General features: G+C 36.1%; 2 protein-coding genes across 3 annotated transcripts in view; both read right to left on the bottom strand.

The window, feature by feature from the left end:
- The window catches only part of acad11 (acyl-CoA dehydrogenase family, member 11), a 128248-nt gene extending 121697 nt beyond the window's left edge, over positions 1 to 6551 (bottom strand). For both annotated transcript variants that reach the window (XM_084103081.1, XM_084103080.1), the window contains exons 1-10: positions 6373 to 6551; positions 6169 to 6268; positions 4627 to 4752; positions 4173 to 4334; positions 3870 to 4034; positions 2516 to 2657; positions 2016 to 2137; positions 1097 to 1203; positions 621 to 735; positions 150 to 227 (exon numbers count right to left, since the gene is read on the bottom strand). In XM_084103081.1, coding sequence (XP_083959207.1) covers positions 150 to 227; positions 621 to 735; positions 1097 to 1203; positions 2016 to 2137; positions 2516 to 2657; positions 3870 to 4034; positions 4173 to 4334; positions 4627 to 4752; positions 6169 to 6268; positions 6373 to 6497 — 1242 coding nt within the window. In that variant the 5' untranslated portion in view covers positions 6498 to 6551. The remainder of the gene's footprint in view (positions 1 to 149; positions 228 to 620; positions 736 to 1096; positions 1204 to 2015; positions 2138 to 2515; positions 2658 to 3869; positions 4035 to 4172; positions 4335 to 4626; positions 4753 to 6168; positions 6269 to 6372) is intronic.
- Positions 6552 to 8127: 1576 nt separating this feature from the next.
- pxdc1b (PX domain containing 1b) lies at positions 8128 to 20115 on the bottom strand. The gene is made up of 5 exons (XM_084103085.1): positions 19235 to 20115; positions 13745 to 13836; positions 13457 to 13571; positions 10789 to 10900; positions 8128 to 9886 (listed from the first exon to the last, which is right to left on the bottom strand). The coding sequence occupies exons 1-5, from the start codon at positions 19482 to 19484 to the stop codon at positions 9757 to 9759; spliced, it is 699 nt and encodes a 232-aa protein (XP_083959211.1). The 5' UTR covers positions 19485 to 20115; the 3' UTR covers positions 8128 to 9756.
- Between the last annotated feature and the right edge of the window lie 593 nt (positions 20116 to 20708).

Raw genomic sequence — 20708 nt, 5'->3', positions numbered from 1 at the left:
TTTTTGTGGAAACCATGATGGATTCTTGTACAAGTCTTTTTGTTGTCACTTCTGATCAATTTAATGTAAATCTTACTAACAACAAACAGCAGTATAAGTTGTGATATGATGGTACTATATAATATTCCAATGATTGTATGTATCATCACCTTCAACTCCTCTAACACAGGAGGTGTGTGCCATCTCTCAGGTGTGTCCTTGTGTTTGGCATAGTACTCCTTTACTTTCTATACAAGAGAACATAAAAGGGGGAAATAAGATTATCCTTATAGTAACAAACAATATAATTGTACACAAACAAACAAATAAATGATAATTATTATTATTATTAATATTATTATTATTAATCAAATACATTATCATTTTATTGTCTTTTAATAAAAAAAATTACTAGAATTTAATTTATATATATATATATATACATATATATATATATATATATATATACATATATATATATATATATATATATATTTTTTTTTTTTATTTTTTTTTTTGCATTTTATATTTGCATAAATTCAAATAACCAGATAATCTCCTGATATTATGAAAGATGTTTTGACATCATATCTTTCTGTACTCTCGTAAGGATTTTCCACACAGCTGACGGCAGTGCTGACCTTTTGCGCAGGAAGTATGTGCTTTCTCATGAACTCTTTCACATGCTGAAGGACAACCTGACCTTTGGGTGACTGCATGAACAGCTGATGAGAAATCGGCAGGGATAATGTGGGGCTGCAATCAAAAAACACATCCTTTATAAAATACCATAATTATTTATAATTACAACCAAGCAAAATTTCAAACAACATACCCTGACAATAAAAATACAACCAATAATTATACACCCTGCTTACATTCAAATACCTTTAATTACATATTCTGCTGTTTCCAAAACAACTTCAAAGATAAGACACAAAATAAAACCAAAACACAGCATGCTTTTTAAACAAAACTTGTTGTCGACGTGAAATAATGAAAGATCCTTAGAAAGTATTTTTGAACATTGGAAAACTGAAAATAACCATTAAGAGATTATCTGTCATGCAAGTAATTCCTCTAATGTGCATGAAGAGTTGAGATTGTGCTGTTGTACCTAAAGGCAATCTGTAAACCCAGCTCGGCTAATGGCTCCACGCTCTCTCCAAACTCAGCTGCGTTCATTGAACTGGCATTGCCCAACAAATGCCTTGCATAAATCCCCTTGCATAAAATGGGGACAGAAAGAGAATTATTGGTCCTGAATAAGTTTAGCACCTGTGTGATTTTCTCTGTGTATTAGTTGTGTTTCATAAGACAAAATAAACAGAAGGTTCACCAGTCATTCGCAACCATGAACTACTGCATACAACTGACATTCTTGGAGTAAAATCATCTACCTTCATAGAATATGTTTATTAAATATGTTTTTCTCATTTTAATACATGGCTCTGGAATACTTTGTGACATACTTTGTGATTCTGATTGGTCAGTTTTTATTAATTGAATGCATTATTGCTGAATAAAAGTATTAATTTCATAAAAATAAAAATAAAGAAATCTTCCTGATCCCAAACTTTTGCACAGTAGTGTAGCTGTGCTAGTTTTATGTCTCTCATTGTACTACACTCTCCTTTTTCCCTCAAATAATGAATATTTCAAATCAGAATGATATTAAATGTCCATTAATCATGTAATAATCTTGGAGAAATATGACTGTGGCGAGCAGGGTGAGGTTGAGGGCCATGAGAGAACGGCGTGAGGCCGGTGGCGTGATTGATAATGAGCGACACCTGCGCGACGCACCGGTCTCGTATCTCTTACGGTGAAGCGGAAGCATAAAGGAGGAGCGACGACAGTGGAGATCGAGAGAGACCGGTGCGTCGCGGAGGTGTCGCTCATTATCAATCACGCCACCGGCCTCGTGCCGCTCTCTCACGGCCTCATCCTGCTCGCCACAGTCATATTTACAGGCACAAACAGTTTAACTTTGTTTTAACAACAATGGCTTGACGTGGCCTGCATGAACTTAATACCTGCGCAATTGCAGCCATTTTGAAAATGGCCATAGAAATAAAGAAGTTTAGCTGGGGGAGAGAGTTTGGGATCCCTCGACAACAGCAGTAAATGGAGATCAGGTCATCTGGAGATGGAATTCCTGTTCAAAAGCAACAGATGGATTAAAGCAATAATAAAATTACATAAAAAGCAAACTGTTTCCTTAAAAGGTTAGTTAACCAAAAAATGGAAATTCTGTCATCATTTACTCACCATCATGGTGGTCTAAACCCATACGACTTTGGTTCATCTTTAAAACACAAATTGAGATATTTTAATGAAACCTGAGAGGTTTCTGTCCCTCCACAGAAAGTCCAGCTAACCAAAACTTAAAAGATCTAAAAGGGTTATAAAGGCATTGTAAAACCAAACCAATTAATCAAAGCCTTATGGGTTTGGAACAACATGAGTGTGAGTAAATAATGAATTATCCCTTTGACTCTACAAAAATATTTGAAAAAAAAAAAAGATTCTCCACCCTTGACTCCTGTAACTCCGCCCATTGTGCTGATGACTTTGTAGTGACTGGGCCAATAGTGTGGCATGAGGAAATAGGCCAAGTCTGCTATTGGCTGTCCAGTAGTGGACAATTCCCAATCCAGCACAGCCAGCACACGAGCCTGAAGAGAGATAATAAACCTTTCAGGAGACCCATATGTTCCCACATGTAAAAGTCTGAACTCTTTCATAGGAGGGACTGAGGTATTGGTTTGACTGACAGAAACACATTGTTATATCTATTACCCATCATTACAAAATATTATGTGGGAAAATAGAGTTTCAATAAGCTTTTTAAGATTGTTCTGCTAAAAGATATGTGACATTATAATGGCTGGTTAATTTAAGACTTGCTCTGGCAGTTGGTTTTGATTTACTTGATCTTTACAATTCTCTCTGTAATAAATCATCCGCTGACAACGGTATGCAAGCTTGAAAAATCTTAAGGCTCTAAAAAGGTAATGCCACTGTAATAATGAAACATTTTCACTTTGCATTAAACTTGATTGCCAAGATTAACTGGAGGAATTTCCATACTTCATATTAAGTCCAACAAATAGGCATAACATTTTTAAAAAATTAATACTTTTATTCAACAAGGACACATATATTGATCAAAAGTGTCACTAAAGTCATTTATAATCGTACAAAAGATTATATATATTATTTGATGTTTGATTTTCAAACTTTTAAACGGGTGTAACGGTTCAAATTACTCACGGTTCGGATTGTATTACTAATGTCAAACAAAAAAAGAATATAAGAACAAATAATCAAACTACAAGCAATAGCACAAATAAATAAAATAGCAAGAGCAAATGTGCAAATAAAATAAACAGTGTTTTTTAAGGTGGTCTAACAGTAGTTTTCAGATACAGAAATTGAATAATCAAATGTAAAATAACACTGAATATAATCTTGACTAATAAATTGATCCTTATTAAAGTTACAAAAGTTATTCAGTCAAGAGCAGTGAGGCACCATTATGGCGTTAATCAATTATTTATTTTGTTTAATTATTTAAGACAAAAAAAAAAATCATCAGAATGAAGGGGGCCCATAAATCATATAAGAGCTGCTGTTTAGATGAATTGAACTCTTTCCATAATTTCCATAACTTTAAACAATTATTGAAAGGAACTGAATCAACACTGAAATAAACAATGACACTATTGTATTTCTAGAGCTGCTTTACAACAGAATTGATCTCTATTTGCATCATTGATCATTATTTACGTTTCTCACTGTAAAGCTGCTTTGAAATAATCTGTATTGTATAGAGCGCTAATACCTATATAAATAAAGATGACTTGACTTATCGTAGGTATTAGTACCTCTGTAGGGTGGAATATCAGGTTGTCGATTCGGAAATCTCCATGAACAAGGGACACTTCATTGTCACTGGCTGGCAGGTTGTGGCTTAGCCAATCACAAAGTTTATCCATGGCAGGATTCTCTTTGTGGGCAGAGGCTTTGTACTGCTTTGTCCATGTAGACACCTGAAAACAAGACATAATTACAAAAATAAGTTTCTTGCCAGGTTAAAAGATGACCATAGATATAGAGTATAATAATAGTAACAATAAAAATTTTGATTTCAGCTCAATACCTCATGACTGATAATGTCTTTATCTCACCTGTCTTTTACAATAACCTGACCCCTTTCCGTATCCCTTGAGGCTTAGCGTATCAACGTCCAGAGAGTGAAGTTTGGCTAGAGTCTCCACTGCAGCCACATACAAAGCTGTTCGCTCTGCCGCACTGACCCCTGGGAGCCTCAAGTCCCTGAATATACGTCCCTGATGTGCAGACATACATATACAGAATAACATGACCCCTGATGTTCCTCCATTCTTAAACCATTGAAAACTACACGGACTAAAAAGGTGAGGCGAAAAATCAATCATGACTGCCCCCTTCTGGCAGAGTGCATAACTTGAACTGCTAGAGCTGTTAGACTGAATCTCAAAGAGAATTCAAAAACTGAGAAATGTTGGCTCAATGTGGCTATATTTAACTCAGACATGGTCCAACATTGTAACAACATTAATTAATTTAACAATCAAGGTAACTTCCACGGCGTACGAGTACCTGTACATGCTCCATGATGTAGAACTCGGTGCCGATGACACTAGTATCTGTGCAGTACATCACAGGGTGAGGAACGGGAAAGCCAACAGAATACAGAGCCTTTTGAACAGCATACTCTCTATCTACCTGCACACACAAAATCAAACAATACAATACATGATCATGTTTTGTTTGAATGACACCAGTATGATGATATTTAATATTTCACATAATTCCTGTTACAGTTGGTTTCAGTGTTATTTTAGTACTATTCATATATGAGTATATTATTTATTAAGATTTTGAATTAATTTTTATATGGGTGTACATTAGTACATATAAAAGTGCTATATAAATGCCTCATTCATTCAGTCATTATATATTATATAATTTAATATTAGTTTGTTTCAGTAATTGTAATTTTGATTTGTGCTCTAGTCATTTTTATTAGCCTCGTGATTTAACTTAAATTTATTGCAGTTTTTGTAATTTTAGTACTTTATATTATTTTAGTTATTTGGCCACATTTCTCATTTTAGTTTTTTTTTTTTTTTTTTTTTTTTTTTTTCATCTAATATTTTTTTTTAAATTTCAGCTTTATTTCATTTTATGAAAATTATTTTTAATAGTTTTAGTTTGTTATAAAAATGTTTAAATATCCACCTGTCTCATCCAAAATGCACCAATTTAGAAATTGTAATAGTAATACATAGCAAATAATATTTTTATGGCACCAGATATTAGAAATCTGCACGGTTTTGCCTTTTAATGAAACCTGATCAAGTTAGTTGAAAAACGTGACAAAATACAAAAGATTGATAACTGTCAAGTTACCTGGCATAGAAAAAAAGCATTTACTGAGAAAAAAACAAAACAAAAAACAACAAGTGTACAATCTTGCACATTTCACTTATTATTGTTTGGTTCTGTCTCCCTCTGCTGATTAACTAAAGGCTACTACATGCAATTATGTGTTGCGTTGTCAAGTACAGTCAACTTAGGTAAAGTTGGTTTTATATTTGCATATTCGCGGAGTTCCGCGTTCAATATCTCGTGAGCTGAATATTGTTACTACACAAATAACATTGTTTTAATATTTAAATCTTCCTCAAAACGAGCTTTCCTTCGGGTTTGCACATTTAAATCTTCCTCAAAACGAGCTTTCCTTCGGGTTTGCACTTTGCAGATGGTCCCTTCTTAGCAGCCTGCACATAGAGATCAATGTATTTTGTCCAGTGCGAAGGAAAGATCGTTTTGAGGAAAATTATGTTGTAGCTTCTGGTGTTTTATCTGTAGTTATATGTGATAGGTGTTTTCTGTAGCAACAACGTTTAGTTCACGAGTTATTGAACGCGGAAGTCCGTGAATGTGCGAATATGCGAATATAAAACCAACTTTACCTAAGTGTACAGTCACTGGTGTCAAAGTCCTTTCTGCATGTTCACAACAGCGTTTGATTGACCCAACTAAGCTGCATTAAACTCACCATTACAATATTCTATAAATATGTATGTTATCCTGCTTTTTACACTAATACGACATTTAACGTATTAAATAGCCTACCTTATGAGCTCCAGGCAGCAGTTCTCCTGGAGGTTTCTTTCTGAGCACATAACGCTTGTCTGCAGTCTCAATGTAAAACGTTGGGTTGGACTGGCCAGCTCTATTCAAAACAAATAAATAAAATAATACAATAACAGACAAGCAAAGCATGGGTTTTGATTGAATGAGGTGCATCTAAAGGAGATGTGTTGGGAGATTTCTTACATGTACTGCTGCACAGTTAAAGTTCTGTTGTCTGAAAAGCTGTCAAGCTTCCCTGACAAATATCTTTTCAAGTTATTGGTGTCAAACCGATGTTCTGGACGGACAGCGGTGGTTTGGCGATCCATGACGACTTTAAATGATATTGAGAAATAAAGTTCACGATTCAAACTGTTGCTAGAGATTTCAAAATAAAAGTCATCAACTAATCGAGGAAACAAAGATCATAAAAGTCCCACTTCTGAAAAGTGGTACAGGAAGCACTTAGATATTTTATGGGATAAATATATATGCGAGTGATCTTGAAAGCAAAAGAGGATTTTCTTTTTCTCTTACAGACTTCAATGGAATCAATAACATTCTGAGAACTGACAGAAACCATTGTAACCATAGCAAAGTTCTGGCGTTTCTCCTGTTTGGAATCCTTTATTTATGTTCTGCAACAGTGTTCAGACGCTAGGGGGCGCAGTTTTAAAGCACTCGTTATCTGTTGCGGTCAGGTGGTGGGACTGTCCATCCAAAGACACAATAAATGCATAGACCCCTATGGGACTGTCATTCTGCATGTTTCAATAAACTGTTATTGATTCAAAGCTCTGATTAGATAACAATAAAGATGTTCAGAGAAATTGATAGCATGTGCTTAATAACTGTAACTGTACACACAATTTGACCTTTTAAACAGTAGGCCTATTAAGCACCAAAATGAGAATTGACAACCTAGTTTAGCTGCAGGTTGTACATGGGCAAATTTTACTAATGAATGAACTTACTAAATAAATAAATAACTTTTTTTCATGTTTCAGTTGTCATATTAAATCAGTTACCCTATAACGTGGGTGGAATAAAGATCTGACCATTGTCTTGATTAAATTTCAATAAATGTAATATTTTTAATAATTATATATTTCTCATTTCTGATATCCCTTGTAACACAAGTAAGCTACCAGTGTAAATGAGTGTGTAGCCCATATACAGCATGCATTATTTTATTTATATTAAGCATTTAGTTATGTTTGTTCTTATCTTACAAATATAAATTACACTTATACTTCCATTCCAAAAGTTTGGGGATGTAGGGTTTTTTTGAAAAATGTCTCTTATGCTCACCAAGGCTGCATTTAGTCAATCAAAATGTGAAATATAATTACAGTTTAAAATAGCCATTTTCCATTTTAATATCTTTTAAAATTTAATTAATTTATATGATGGCAAAGCTGGATTTCCAAGAATTACTCCAGTTTTCATTGTCACGTGATCCTTCAGAAATATTCTAATATGCTGATTTGGTGATCATGCAGGATTCTGATGAATAAAGTGTAAAGAAATAGCATTTATTTGAAACAGAAATATTTTGTAACATTATATGCATCCTTGTTGATTAAAATGATTAATTCATTTAAAATTACTGACCCCAAACTTTTCAAGGGTAATGTATATTTAAGTGTATTCAAACCTTTAGCTATCTATTATTAAAATGATCTGACAGTTAATAACAATAATATTATGAATGAACAGCAGGTGTCAGTAACCTTTAAACAAATAATACATAGGCTAGCTATGATGGTCTTCAGGAAAAAAAGGGAAAATTAAACAGCCTTATCAATATCCAAACACGTCCTTCTATGTGATTTGTGGAATCAGGTGTTGCATATGAACTTGCTATGAATATCTTTCTGTGAATAAAGTTGATTTAAATGAGCAAGTTTGATATTATAACCTGAGGATTCTGAAGAAGAAAACAACAACGCAAACTCATCATTATTTACACAAAAGCTTTAGTGGCATGTTGTTAATAAATTATTCACAAGTTTTGTATATCATTTCAAATATACTGTATGAAATACCAATAGCAATACATGATGATATGGTGCACATCAGTCCTTGACCCCAGCCAAAAATGCTAGCATATAAAAGTATGTACAACGTGAAACAATGTGAAACAGTTAGTTTCAATGCTTACAAATATAAAATAATCATTAAAATTCCAATGAAAAAAAAAATAACCTCTGTAAAATCCTTTGTATTGGATATGTAATGTGCTATGCATTTGGTCATGTCCATGTAGGCCTACTTTAATCACTTTATGCAAACACAGTCTATTCTTCTGCTCTTGTGTTTGTTTGGGTTCAACAAGACTTCAGTGATATCTCTGGCATTTAGCTCACATGCGTCCAGGTTTAGATTTGAAAAAGGGAATCACAATTTTATGCCATGACGGACATGACTGTCGGAGGCTGTGATAATATATATCATATGCATCCTGAAGAATAAAACAATTAAACCAAGCATCATTAGTTGCATTTTGCATAAATATAATCTCAAACACAATTACTTAACATTTCTCACACTTGCAATCACTTTTATTCTTCCTATTTGTATGCTTTAAAGGTTGGAAAAGATTATTAAAGCACCAAAAATTGTGATGTGAACTAAACCAAGAGTAGAACTTTCTCATGGGTAGCAGGGAAACATGACTGTAAAGTAGGCGTGTGTTTGTGCATGTTTGTGCATATATATTTGTGTAAGTAGGAGCAGTGAGCCAAGTATGTATGCAAGTCTTTTGTGTTCAAGAGGAAAGAAGAAAGTTCAGCTACTGTCCATATTCAGTGAGTAGAAGAGAGGTCACAAGCTAATAAAATTCACTTCAGAAATATGTCTTAATACATTGGCAAATTTAATTTAACTAGCTCCAAAGTCTTTAGCACTAAGGCAAAATGGCTGTTAAGATTAATAAAGCAGTGATTTTTGTACAAAATCAAAGGTTTCAGTTGTTGAAATGGGTTTTCATTTTACATATGTCCTATTTTCAGGATTTGGTTGTTTGAATCAGCATTTATGTTTAAGTTCTTTTACTATCACAACCTTCCATTTTGATAAATCTTTATGCAAATCTTCTTCTTCAGGAGCATCTTTAGATCATCCACTAAAGCCAAAGGATTGATTCTCATAGCGCAAACTATTTCTGAATAAGAAAAATAATTTTCCAGGCAGGTTCTGGGCATTGGGCCTTGAAAAAGATCTCTGGTACACTGTGGATTTTAAATAAAAAAATAAAATAAAAAAATCTTTCAGGCCACCATCAATCTGTGCACCAGGAATAGCAACTTTTTTTTTGTCAGTTCCTATTATATTTTCTTGTCTACAACATGACTCGAGGTTGAATAATGAGGCACGTTGGTGAATACAGTATCATTGATGGACAGATTCTGTGTCTAGTGGTGATCTCTTCATTCAGACTTCCTGCAGCATAAACACAATCAGAATTAGCCTCTAAACTGCAGCACATCCCATCGCTTGGCAAAAATGACATGCAGGCTATCTGCATCGTAGAGGTGGGGTTTCAGTGCCCCTCTGTAAATGTCCACCCATGCAGAACAGTCTGCATCACTCCAAGATGTCAGTTTCGAAGGGAACCAGGTGGTAGTAGGACAGGTTAGTGACATAAGCTTCAGGATCATCGTCACTCAGGTCTTGATCCACAGGATCCAGAGATTCTCTCCTGTCCTCATCATACCTGCATTTTCAGAGATTTGTTAACAATAATTATATATGAAATGATGGGAAAACAACATCTTAAGAAACAATATAACTAAAACCCAGCCAGCTGCCTGTCTAGACCATTTTTAAGACATCATAGCCATAACTCTAACAAGACTTCACCTGACAGTTCACCCAAAAATGAAAATTCTGTCATCATTTACTCACCCTCAAGTTGTTCCAAACCTGTATGAATTTCTTTCTTATTGAACACAAAAGAAGATAATTGAAGAATGTCGATAACCAAACAGTTGATGGGACCCCATTGATCTCCATAGTATTTTCTTTTTCCATACAATGGAAATCAATGGGGTCTATCAACTGTTTGGTTACCGACATTCTTCAAAATATCTTTTTTTGTGGGACCCCATTGATTTCCATCGTATTTTTTTCCATACTATGGAAATCAATGGAGTCTATCAACTGTTTGGTTACCGATATATACAGTATCTTCTTTTGTGTTCAGCAGAAATTCATGCAGGTTTGGAACAACTTGAGGGTGAGTAAATAATGACAGAATTTTCATTTTTGGGTGAACTATCCCTTTAATCAGCAGTGTTCAGGATGTAATGAGGAACTGTGTATATCATGTATAATTGTGGGAATAATGTCATCAGACATCTTGGGAGGGTCTTGAGTTTCATTCCAGAGCTTCCTACTCACACCCAGGGAAGGAAGTACCACTTCCTGTGTGTGACACCACTATGCACTCAAGGAAAACATTACATCAAGCCTTCTGTCAATGGCTGATGTAAAAATCTGTTGTGTGAATGTAATCAAGTGTATAATACATCAAAGTTTATCACTATACATTTCCGTTATATTTATGTACTCAGAGAATTGGACTGGGATGACACAGAGGGAATGTCAGGCACTTACGAGTGCTGGGCTGAGTCAGTGGAGGAGGGTCTCTCTTTGTCCAGTGGAACGCTCTCATCAAACACAATGGTCTCAGTGTTCGCCAGGCAAAACCCATTAGACCTCATGATCTCTGAAGAGAAGTCAATCAATGGTCAAAAATAAAATGATCTCCAAAAAAAGTGTCTAAATTATTATTATTTTTGTTATTTATAAAGAACATAATAATAAGCAAGGCTCTTACAGTATGTGAATCTGTACATATACAGATTTATTAATATATATATATATATATATATATATCAAGCCTGCATTTATTTGATCAAAATACAGAAAAAACAGTAACATTGTGAAATATTATTTCTATTTTAATATATAATAATTTAATTTATTTCTGTGGTGCAAAGCTGAATTTTCATCAGCCATTAGTCATCAGCCATTTCATCAGTGTCACATGATCCTTCAGAAATCATTCTAATATGCTGATTTATTATCAATGTTGGAAACAGGTCATGGGGTTCACAAATGGACCTAGTAGAGACGGGCCCAGCCCTTTCTCTGCCCTCACCTGCCAGGTCCAGTGCTTTATCTCAAGGGTCTGGAAGCACACTTTGTGATTTCTTCCACCCTGGGTGAGGCTCCAGTACTGCAATTATCCAGCTCTGAGGAGTTGGACTCGCCACCTCATACTCCTGCATATGAGGAGCTCATAGAGGTCATGACCCATGCTGTGGCCAAACTTAACATTGACTGGCCAGCAGAAAAACAGGAAGTTCATCATAAAAGCAAGTTGGATTCAATATTTTTACCATCTAGGTCACAACCTCCCCACTGTGGTAGACCCCAAGCAGACTCTAGTTATGGAGCAACAGGTAAAGGCTCTGCTGACAAGGGGGCCATAGAACATGTTCCTCCTCCCAGCAGGGAATCCGGGTTTTACAGCCGGTACTTTATAGTTCCAAAAAAGAATGGGGGGTTACGTCCCGTAACCGGTTGATAGATCTCAAGGACGCATACTTCCACGTCTCCATCCTTTCACAACACAGAAAGTTCCTGAGGTTCGCTTTTCGGGGGCAAAGCAAACTAATATCAGGTTCTTCTTTTTGGCCTAGCTTTATCACCCCGCACTTTCACGAAATGCATGGATGCAACTGTGGCTCCACTGCGACTCCAGGGCATTTGCGTGTTGAATTACATCGACGATTGGTTGATTCTAGCTCAATCAGAGCATATGGCGGTTCAGCATCAAAATGTCTCGTTCTCGTCCATATGAGGAAGTTGCGGTTAAGGCTCAACGGCATGAAGAGTTTGCTTCTTCCAGCTCAGAGAACCACTTTTATAGGCGTGGTTTGGGATTCAACGACGATGTAGGCACGTCTGTCTCCTGCTAGTATCGATTAGATACTCTCAGCCATAAATGGGTTAAGGCTAGGCCAGTAACTCACTGTCAAACAGTTACAAAGAATGTTGGGTCTCATGACAGCTGCGTCCAATGTGATTCCTTTTGGCCTGCTGTACATGAGGCCCCTGCAGTGGTGTCTCAAAACCAAGGGGTTCTCCCCAAGGGGAAACCCGCTTTGCATGATCAATGCCTACGTGCCTTGGTTATGTGGAAAAAAAGTTTGGGGCTCCTTGTCATCACATAATGCTAATGACAGAATTCTTTTGCGACAGGATTTGTGATGTGGCATGCTCCATTCCTGGGTATAGGGTGCTTTTTGTCTAAGTGTTGACAATGATTTCACACGTAATGCTAAAACGGTGGCGTGGGTACAAGGTTCCCACAGCGTCTCGATGCAGCTTGAGTTCCCTTAAAAGTCTCAGGTTACGACTGTAACCCTGGTTCCCTGAAGAGGGAATGAGATGCTGCGTCGCCCTGCCATACTCTCTGCATGCCTGTGGTCGACTTGCTTCAGCCTATCAGAAGCTAGCTCTGTTTGTTCCGGGAATGCTTTTTAGTTTCCTGATCGTGACTATGAAGATCCGTCACGTCATTGGGCTGATTTCACACATGCTTAATGACGCAATCACGCAGGGGCGTTCCCACAGTGTCTCGACGCAGTGTCTCATTCCCTCTTCAGCAAACCAGGGTTACAATCATAACCTGAGATGTTTTTTTCAGTATTTTTGATCAAATAAATGCAGGCATTGTGAGCATAAGAGATTTCTTTCAAAAACATTAAAAATAGTAATGTTTCCAAACTTTTGACCGGTAGGTTGGTTAGTTGCATTAGCTATAATAATATAATAATTATATAAACAATACTATATTAATATTACATAATACTTATGTCTAGTTTATTCTTGGTTTTGTGATAGAGCCCTGATGCTACTGTATTGTCTTGTCTTGTGTGAGCGCGCGGTTTCGAGTGTGCTTGCCTTGAGCCGTGCGCTCTTCTGTCCATGTGAGCTGATTTGTGTGCATGGCATGGTGTTCAGATCCCGGCACTTCGGTATAGTTTGGTTTTGGTTTTGTGTCGGAATTCCGACATTCATGCTCTGCGTGTTTGTCGTCTGTTGTGAGCGCACGAGGTGAGCATTTGGGGTACCCGTTGGGGTAGCATTTGTTTGTTTTTGTTTAATTTTTTACTAATAAAAAGCCCATCATCAAATTGAGTCCTTGCCTTATAATTTGTATAAATTGTAATATTCATCAATATTAACAAGCATTTTAACATTAAAAACCTACCTGAAATAACAGGACTTTGAAAGCATGGCTGAATTTTGTGGACATTGTCATTCCTCAGGACCTGATCTAGCGGCGAGCGTTCAAAGAACGTTAAGACAACCTCTGACCTAGAAAACTGAGAAAAACATCATTTTAGAATGAGCTTGGGATAAGACCTTAGTAAGTCATTTAGGAAGATGTTCAGGTAATAAAGTAAAAAAACAATACATGCTTCTTGTTTGTTGCAGTCACACTTTAATAATACAAGCCCTTTTTCCTTATACTGGTGTTATCAGTTAGATCTCTTACCTTCCAGGGCATGTTAATGGTGTTTTTCAAAAGTCGCTCCACTTCATTTAGCTTTGTCTCAATGTCTCTTGCTTCTTTAATCTTCACAAGCCCTGTGAGAGCACAAACATATCAGCATATCCAACCTTTCTAAGAATCTTTTACATCAGAGCAGTATTCTGCGCCTCAGCTCAAGATGTTTTATTTGTAGTCTGTGCAGTTTATGTGGCTCATTGACTAATTCACTAACAGGCCAATAACTACTTTACCTCTGCATTTACAAGCATTCTGATTATTGTGCTGTCTAGACAAAGTTGTGGTGATATAACTTTCAGGCAACACCTAAAACAACTTGGCCCCATAAAATGTAAGAGACCACAGAGAAAATCATGTCTGGTTTAAAAAAAGGTTGACTTAAATGTGAGCAAGTCTGATAAAGGTCCTCTACTTTGTATTAACAATACTATAATTGACAATAATCAATCAGAATATCATCTAATAGATTTAATTACTTTTAATGGATTCATACTGAAAGTCATACTGAAAACAATGACGAATGCACGTCTAAACATCCAGACCAACCCAGAGCTGTAATTATGATGATGGTGATGACAACAACACCCACAATCTCTAGTCACGAAGATTTTACACAACGGCCTCTTCTTATTCAGGCTGTGAAAGACTCCACAAAACTCCACACTGTAATTCATGAATGACTATTCATTACTAATGTCTCATGCTGATGACATCACCCATAAGGGCAGTATAGAGGTTTTAGGTCATTAAATCACTTTTGGATCATAATGACTCTACCAGCCCTAGATGAGTTATGCTGTGTCTTTTAAAATCTCCCATGTTTACCATTATCATCATACATCTGAAAGAAAATATTTTAGAGGAAACAAATCAGAGGATTTGGCTTGCTGACAGATAAAACCTATATGGAATAATTTCCCGTGTTTATTTTAACTTGACACGTTTATGCACATCAGAAATACAAAAAAAAAAAAAAAAATCTTTACTGTAAGGAATTAAAAAACAAAAATCATAAGATACTGTACTGTACAGCACTGTAATGATCATATATAACTGACCTTTAAATGTTACAGTGGACAGAAGAAAACTGAGCTCTTTAGACTTACAGAAGTAATAATAACACTTCAGCAAAATGAGTCAAGACAGATGCATAACAACATTCATGTTACAGTAAATAATCCATATTTAGGAAAATATGAGATGCTTAAGGAAGAAATTGCTCTTTCCCAAACAAGACACCAACTAAAATTTGACTTAATCCAGCTGTACTGTTTGCTGGAATAGATATCCATGCTCTTCCGGTGTTCTTCCTGTCAGGATTTGCTGTGGAAGTGTCCGTTTCCTGTGGGATAAAGATTTAAGCCTATATAAAGATTGCTGTGTTTGTGTGTTTAAAAAGACAATCTCAAGCTCTCTACCGTCAACATTCTCCCTATGGGGAAAGAGCACATATCTGATCCATTTCCATTTTGCCACCGTTTGGTTTAAACTGTTTCCATATGAATAACAAAAGAGGAGCCATGTGTTAATACACACCAAACAGATGGGGGAAACCATTTTGACACCTGGTCTTTCACTGAGTTCATTGATATTCTACCCAAACCAGCATTCACATTTTCCAAACTGCCCCTCAGACACAATATAACACTATAATATAACATAATTTAGATATATACATTATTCAGTGCATGATGCTGTTGTAAACACTCAGCATGATGTGGCTAAGCAAGCAGGTCACTCTAGCAGATGTACTAAACTCAAGAACTGATAACAACAAAACAGTTTCATAAGAAACCTGTCTGGTGCAGAAAAAGATAAATAAAAGCAAAAATATCTAGTCATGTCTGTTCATGTTGATTAATCTGTAAACCATTAACACATTATCTACATAGCCGTGTTGGGACTGTTGCACATTTTTGCAGTGCGTTATCTAGATGTTTGCATCAGTGGTCCAAACAGCAAAAGCAGTTTGATAAAATCACAAAGATTGAGTAAGAGAAGTAAAGCTACATTTCTAAAGGTTTTGGCTAACAACTGATAACAAGTACAAAACTATTTTAAGAAATTAATCTGTTGTCAAGTAAAAAAAAAAATCAACCAAGTCTGTTGATACAAATATCAATACAAAACTCTATGTTTTCCAGGGTGTTCTGGTTAGCTGTTAGCACATTAAATGTATCGACCGCTAATGTTTTTCTAATACATTATTTGTTTGTTTTTATGTCCAATAACTGAAATTCAGAACCGGTTTTTATTTTAAGTTTTTTTTTTTTTGTTATTGATTAATTTCATCTTTATATCACAACAATAAAAATATTGCAACAAAAATATTCATCATCTTCCTAGCGTTATTCCCACACATTTGCAGTGAACGCTTCAAACACACGTTTTCATTTGGAACAGTTTTTTTCATGCCGGATGCCCTTGCTGACAAAACCCAGCACTAGTCCTGGACACATTCACACTCACGACAATTTGGCATATCCAATCCTCCTAACATGCATGTCTTTGGACTGTGGGGGACATCGGAGCACCCGGAGGAAACCCACGCTGACACTGGGAGAACATGCAAACTCCACACAGAAAGGACTCCTGGCTCAGCCGGGCTCGAACCTGGTCCCAGGTTCTTGCTGGGAGGCGACAGTCCTACCCACTTAAAATAAATTGACAAGCTCTAATGTTTTCAAATGGAAAAAAATGTATATAAGTGGAGTCTTTCAACTTTGCATAAATGTAATCATGTGTTCTAAACTATAGTTTTAAAGCGTTAAAGTGTCGTTTATTACACTAGATAGTAAAGCTAGCTCACTGGAATAATTTTACATTTTCACGAAAGTAAAAAACAAACCAGTAATACATTACATCAGAGTCCAATGCAAATGGCATGTTATTAGAATGTTTTTATTGCGGCTTCAAACCTGCTGACAGTGTTATTTTTTATGTTTTACGGTGAGTAGCGCAACTGCAACAAATTATTATCTCATCAAAGATGTAATTTTCCCCCAACACATTTTTAAAAACGTGTCGTGTATAATTATATGTATTTTGCCCCATAAATTTCTATAAGAATACACAAAACGTACTCAAGCGGTATCGCAATCACTCGTGGAGATAATTAATTTTTCACAGAGCTGTAAGTATATATGATGATGTTTTGCAGTTGCTAAATTAGCTGATTGCTAAGGAGTTCTGGATGGTTGTTAATGATGGTTGCATCATACCAACCCGGTTTCCCACCTCCAAGACTAACATTCTGTACCCTAGATATGGCTTGGATCCATCAATCAATGTAAGTCTATGGGATTTTTTTTTTATCATCCACAGGGCAAAAATCCCTTAGCAAACAAACAACTGAACTCAATAAGATGGATTTGAAGTATAAGTGGTGTGTGCTGTGTGCATATGTGTGTGGTCACGGATGCCACAGGGGGGCTAAATTTAGGAGGTGCCCCTTACAGCATCAGCCTCATAATGACATGACAGAGAAAGCTATATGTCTCACTTGTTGCGAAAATTATGTTTTTTTGTTTGTTTGTTTTTTCACTCAAAAACAAGCAGTGGGTCAGTGGAATCAAAGACTGAGCCAAGAAAGAGCCAAAGAGGTTAAGTATCCATTCAGTGCTAGTGCTAGGCAATTTTTAAACTTCTAAATCATTATGCAAATTGAACCTCAAGCATACAGGGATTGTAATGGAATTGACGTGAAGAGAGGGTGTACAATGAACAGACTGAACAGTGTACAACACTAACACAACCACAAAGCATAAGCAGCACTGTCAGACACAAACTCTGGATCCAATAACATCTTCACCACATCACCATAAAGAAAAAGGTATAAAAAAGCAGTGAAAGAGGTGTGAAAAGGGTAAATATTCAGGAAGTGAGTAATTTCCTTCTTGTCTTGTTTCCAGGGTGCCGGTGATTTTGTTTTCAAAGGTTGTGAATGCTTATTTCTGTCTGAGGGATAAAGGTCAGGCATTGCAGCCACAATATAAAAGCCCTTTGGAACATGGTTTCCAAGACCGACTCTGCTTCAGAGGCTACAGACAAAGCCAAAATCACCAACCCAAAACAAGATGGCATGTGCTAGGCATCACGCCAACATTGAATGGCATGCCAGCCACAAATCCCCAGAGCAGGGTGCCATGTGCCCAGATGCCATGTCACACAATCACGCTAGTCTGAAATGTCTGGTTAAAAGAGTTCTGCATGTCATTTGACTGTGTTAAACGCAGTGTGATTATCTATATTAAGTAGTTTAACATTGCAAACTGATGGTATATCTTTAACTCACACAAAAACATGAACCATACAATTTTCTACTGTTTCACAATGAGACAAACCTAACAGTCATCTCATCTTGCACAATGAAGATATCTGTCAAAACTGATCACAAAGTCCTAACAGTGTATGAGAAGACACTACTGAGGAAAGAAAGCTGACCCAATTGCATCATCTGATCTATAGATGTATGAGCCTCATGGGACAGTTACAGTTTGGGCCAATTTGAATTTTAGCACTGCAGTTATGCTGCAATAATGCAGTTATGTAGGTTTCCATTGTAATTTTAGCCTGATTTAACAATTTAATCCCAATATTAGTGTGTATGGCCTGTCTTGGAATGTGAAATCTAAAAAAAAAAAAGGCTGCTCTATATTCAGAAAGCTAGTCACTGACTCATATGTTTCAGACAGCAAGGAGCCACATGATAGGTCTGGTTTGTGTGTCACTGTATCTAGTCCAGTGTGAATTATTAAGCAGAATACTTGAACCTTGTCCCTAAAAAAAAAAAAAAGTGTTTGCTTCCGGGTGGGTCTTTTCTGGTGGAAACAAATCTTAATTTTGAAATTAGAACACAATATCCATTGTCAGGTTACCTTAATATGTGCTAAATTAACTGGTTTTATTCTAGACAAAAATATTATTTAATATGTTTGAATAAACCTTACTACATTTGTTAAACCAACAGAAGTCATTTTAAACTGGTAGAAATAGCAGACTATCCAACTCTAGATGATACAGAGTATATAGAGTAAACATGAATAGTTGAGTTGAGAGGAACATAACAGCATGGTAGAGTTGAATTAATAGAAATTGATTAGAATGAATCATTCAGATCAATGTCAGATTAAAAGAAACGGAATTGAGCAACAATTTGAGCAACATGCATTCGCGAACTGGATATGAATGATCCGCATAGCTTATTTTGGCTGAATTTATTTTTATTTTATTTTTATTTATTTTTTAGCTTTGCAATCTCAGATGTAAGGAAAGGGTTTGAAGAAGATACATCTGAGTAAAAGTATCAATTTGCTCTTTTAAAATGTAGTGACAGTAGCAGTCAACACAAATGATAACATGTTAAGACGTATAGAATAGAATAGAATAGAATAGAATAGAATAGAATAGAATAGAATAGAATAAAGTTGGTAAAGTAGAACTGATTGCACTTTATTCATAACACTTCGCACCCACCTACTATCAGAGGACACTTTGATAAATCTCGTCTGTCTTCGGGGAAACACTCCAGGAGTCTTTTTAAAAGTCTTCCCAAATCCGAGGAGCTTCTGTGCAAGTAAAGAATGTTTCTGTCTGACCATTCAGTCCTTATTTCAAAGAACTCCTCTTCATCTCCTCTAATGATGAGCCTGCGGATCCCGTTAACCCAACAATCCTTCACGAACATGTTCACCAGGGATGTGCCCTCAAAAATCGCCGATGCCATCTTCAGTGCCTTCACTCCAGCATTCTGTGGACGTTCTGCTCAACTTCAACAGCATTTAAGTCGCTCAAATTGACGTGTTTGAGGTGGAAACCACAAATGTACCGGTTAATAAACATGAGTTCGCATAAAAAAAGCATTTAAAGGAACTTTAAAGGAAGGTTTCGATTCGTTTACGTCTTCAAACGTGGCAGACGGATATGCAAGAATAGCACTAATAGTATTTAGTTAAAATATGATCCTAAACATTTCTGTAGTCCTTTCGTTTTTCTTTCGCGTGGTGGGTACCAAAACGTCGCGCGTTTTATCCTAAATTACGCACATCTATCCATCAAAAAAGTTTACGCGTTCTTCTAAATGTCTAATGCAACTTAATATAACGGATTGCGACAGTCGCGGCAGTCTACGCATCGGTAACCGAGCCTCTTTAGTCCCATTACCATTAGATGTTATTAATCACAGAAAAATCCAGACTCACTCAGCTGAGCAGAGTGAATAACAGACGCCGAAAACAGGCCGAGAGTTTGAGACATAAAAAAGACAGCGTTTCCTTCTATTGGCAGAAGTTGCGTCTTCACCCCTCCTTCCTTCTCATTCACTTCCACACAAAGCGCTATGCGAGGAATTCACATCTGAGAGAGAGAGAGAGAGAGAGAGAGAGAGAACGTCATTCTGTGAGCATGTGCTCTATATTTGGGAAGTCTAGTCATTTTAAATGCGTGGTCTATTGTCGTTTTAAAATCTATAAAATGCTATGAAAATAATTTAAAATATACTATATACGCTACAGTTATATTGTTGTTGTTACGCAGGGAAGTTGCCACAAGGAAAATCTTTCAGCAACAATAAAGTTTTAGTCAAAAGTCCGATTATACTTTTTTTTTTTCTTTTTTTTTTTTTTTTATAAAATAAAAATAAATTGGTGTTGTTGGGGCAGCATACCTATAATATAAGTTAGATTAACATCTTTTTTCAATAAAGGTTGTTTTTGTAGTCAAGATTTAAGGTGTTCCAGTACAATAAAATACACAGAATCTAACTTATAATTTCAGTATTTGAAAAAAAAAAAATTTAATAAAAAAAATACTAGCACCAAGCATTTCCACCATTACATCAATGCACGCGATAAAAGTAATTCAATGACTTGACTGGATTCAGTTGAAATAAATCAAAATAACTTTCACATTATCACAGCAATTACATCAGTGAAACCAATAAATAACTTGT

The sequence above is a fragment of the Abramis brama genome (genome assembly GCF_963993115.1).
Source record: "Abramis brama genome assembly, chromosome: 24".
NCBI lineage: Eukaryota > Metazoa > Chordata > Actinopteri > Cypriniformes > Leuciscidae > Abramis > Abramis brama.
The sequence above is the reverse complement of the archived record's forward strand: the minus strand, read 5'-3'. Positions and strand labels throughout refer to the sequence as shown.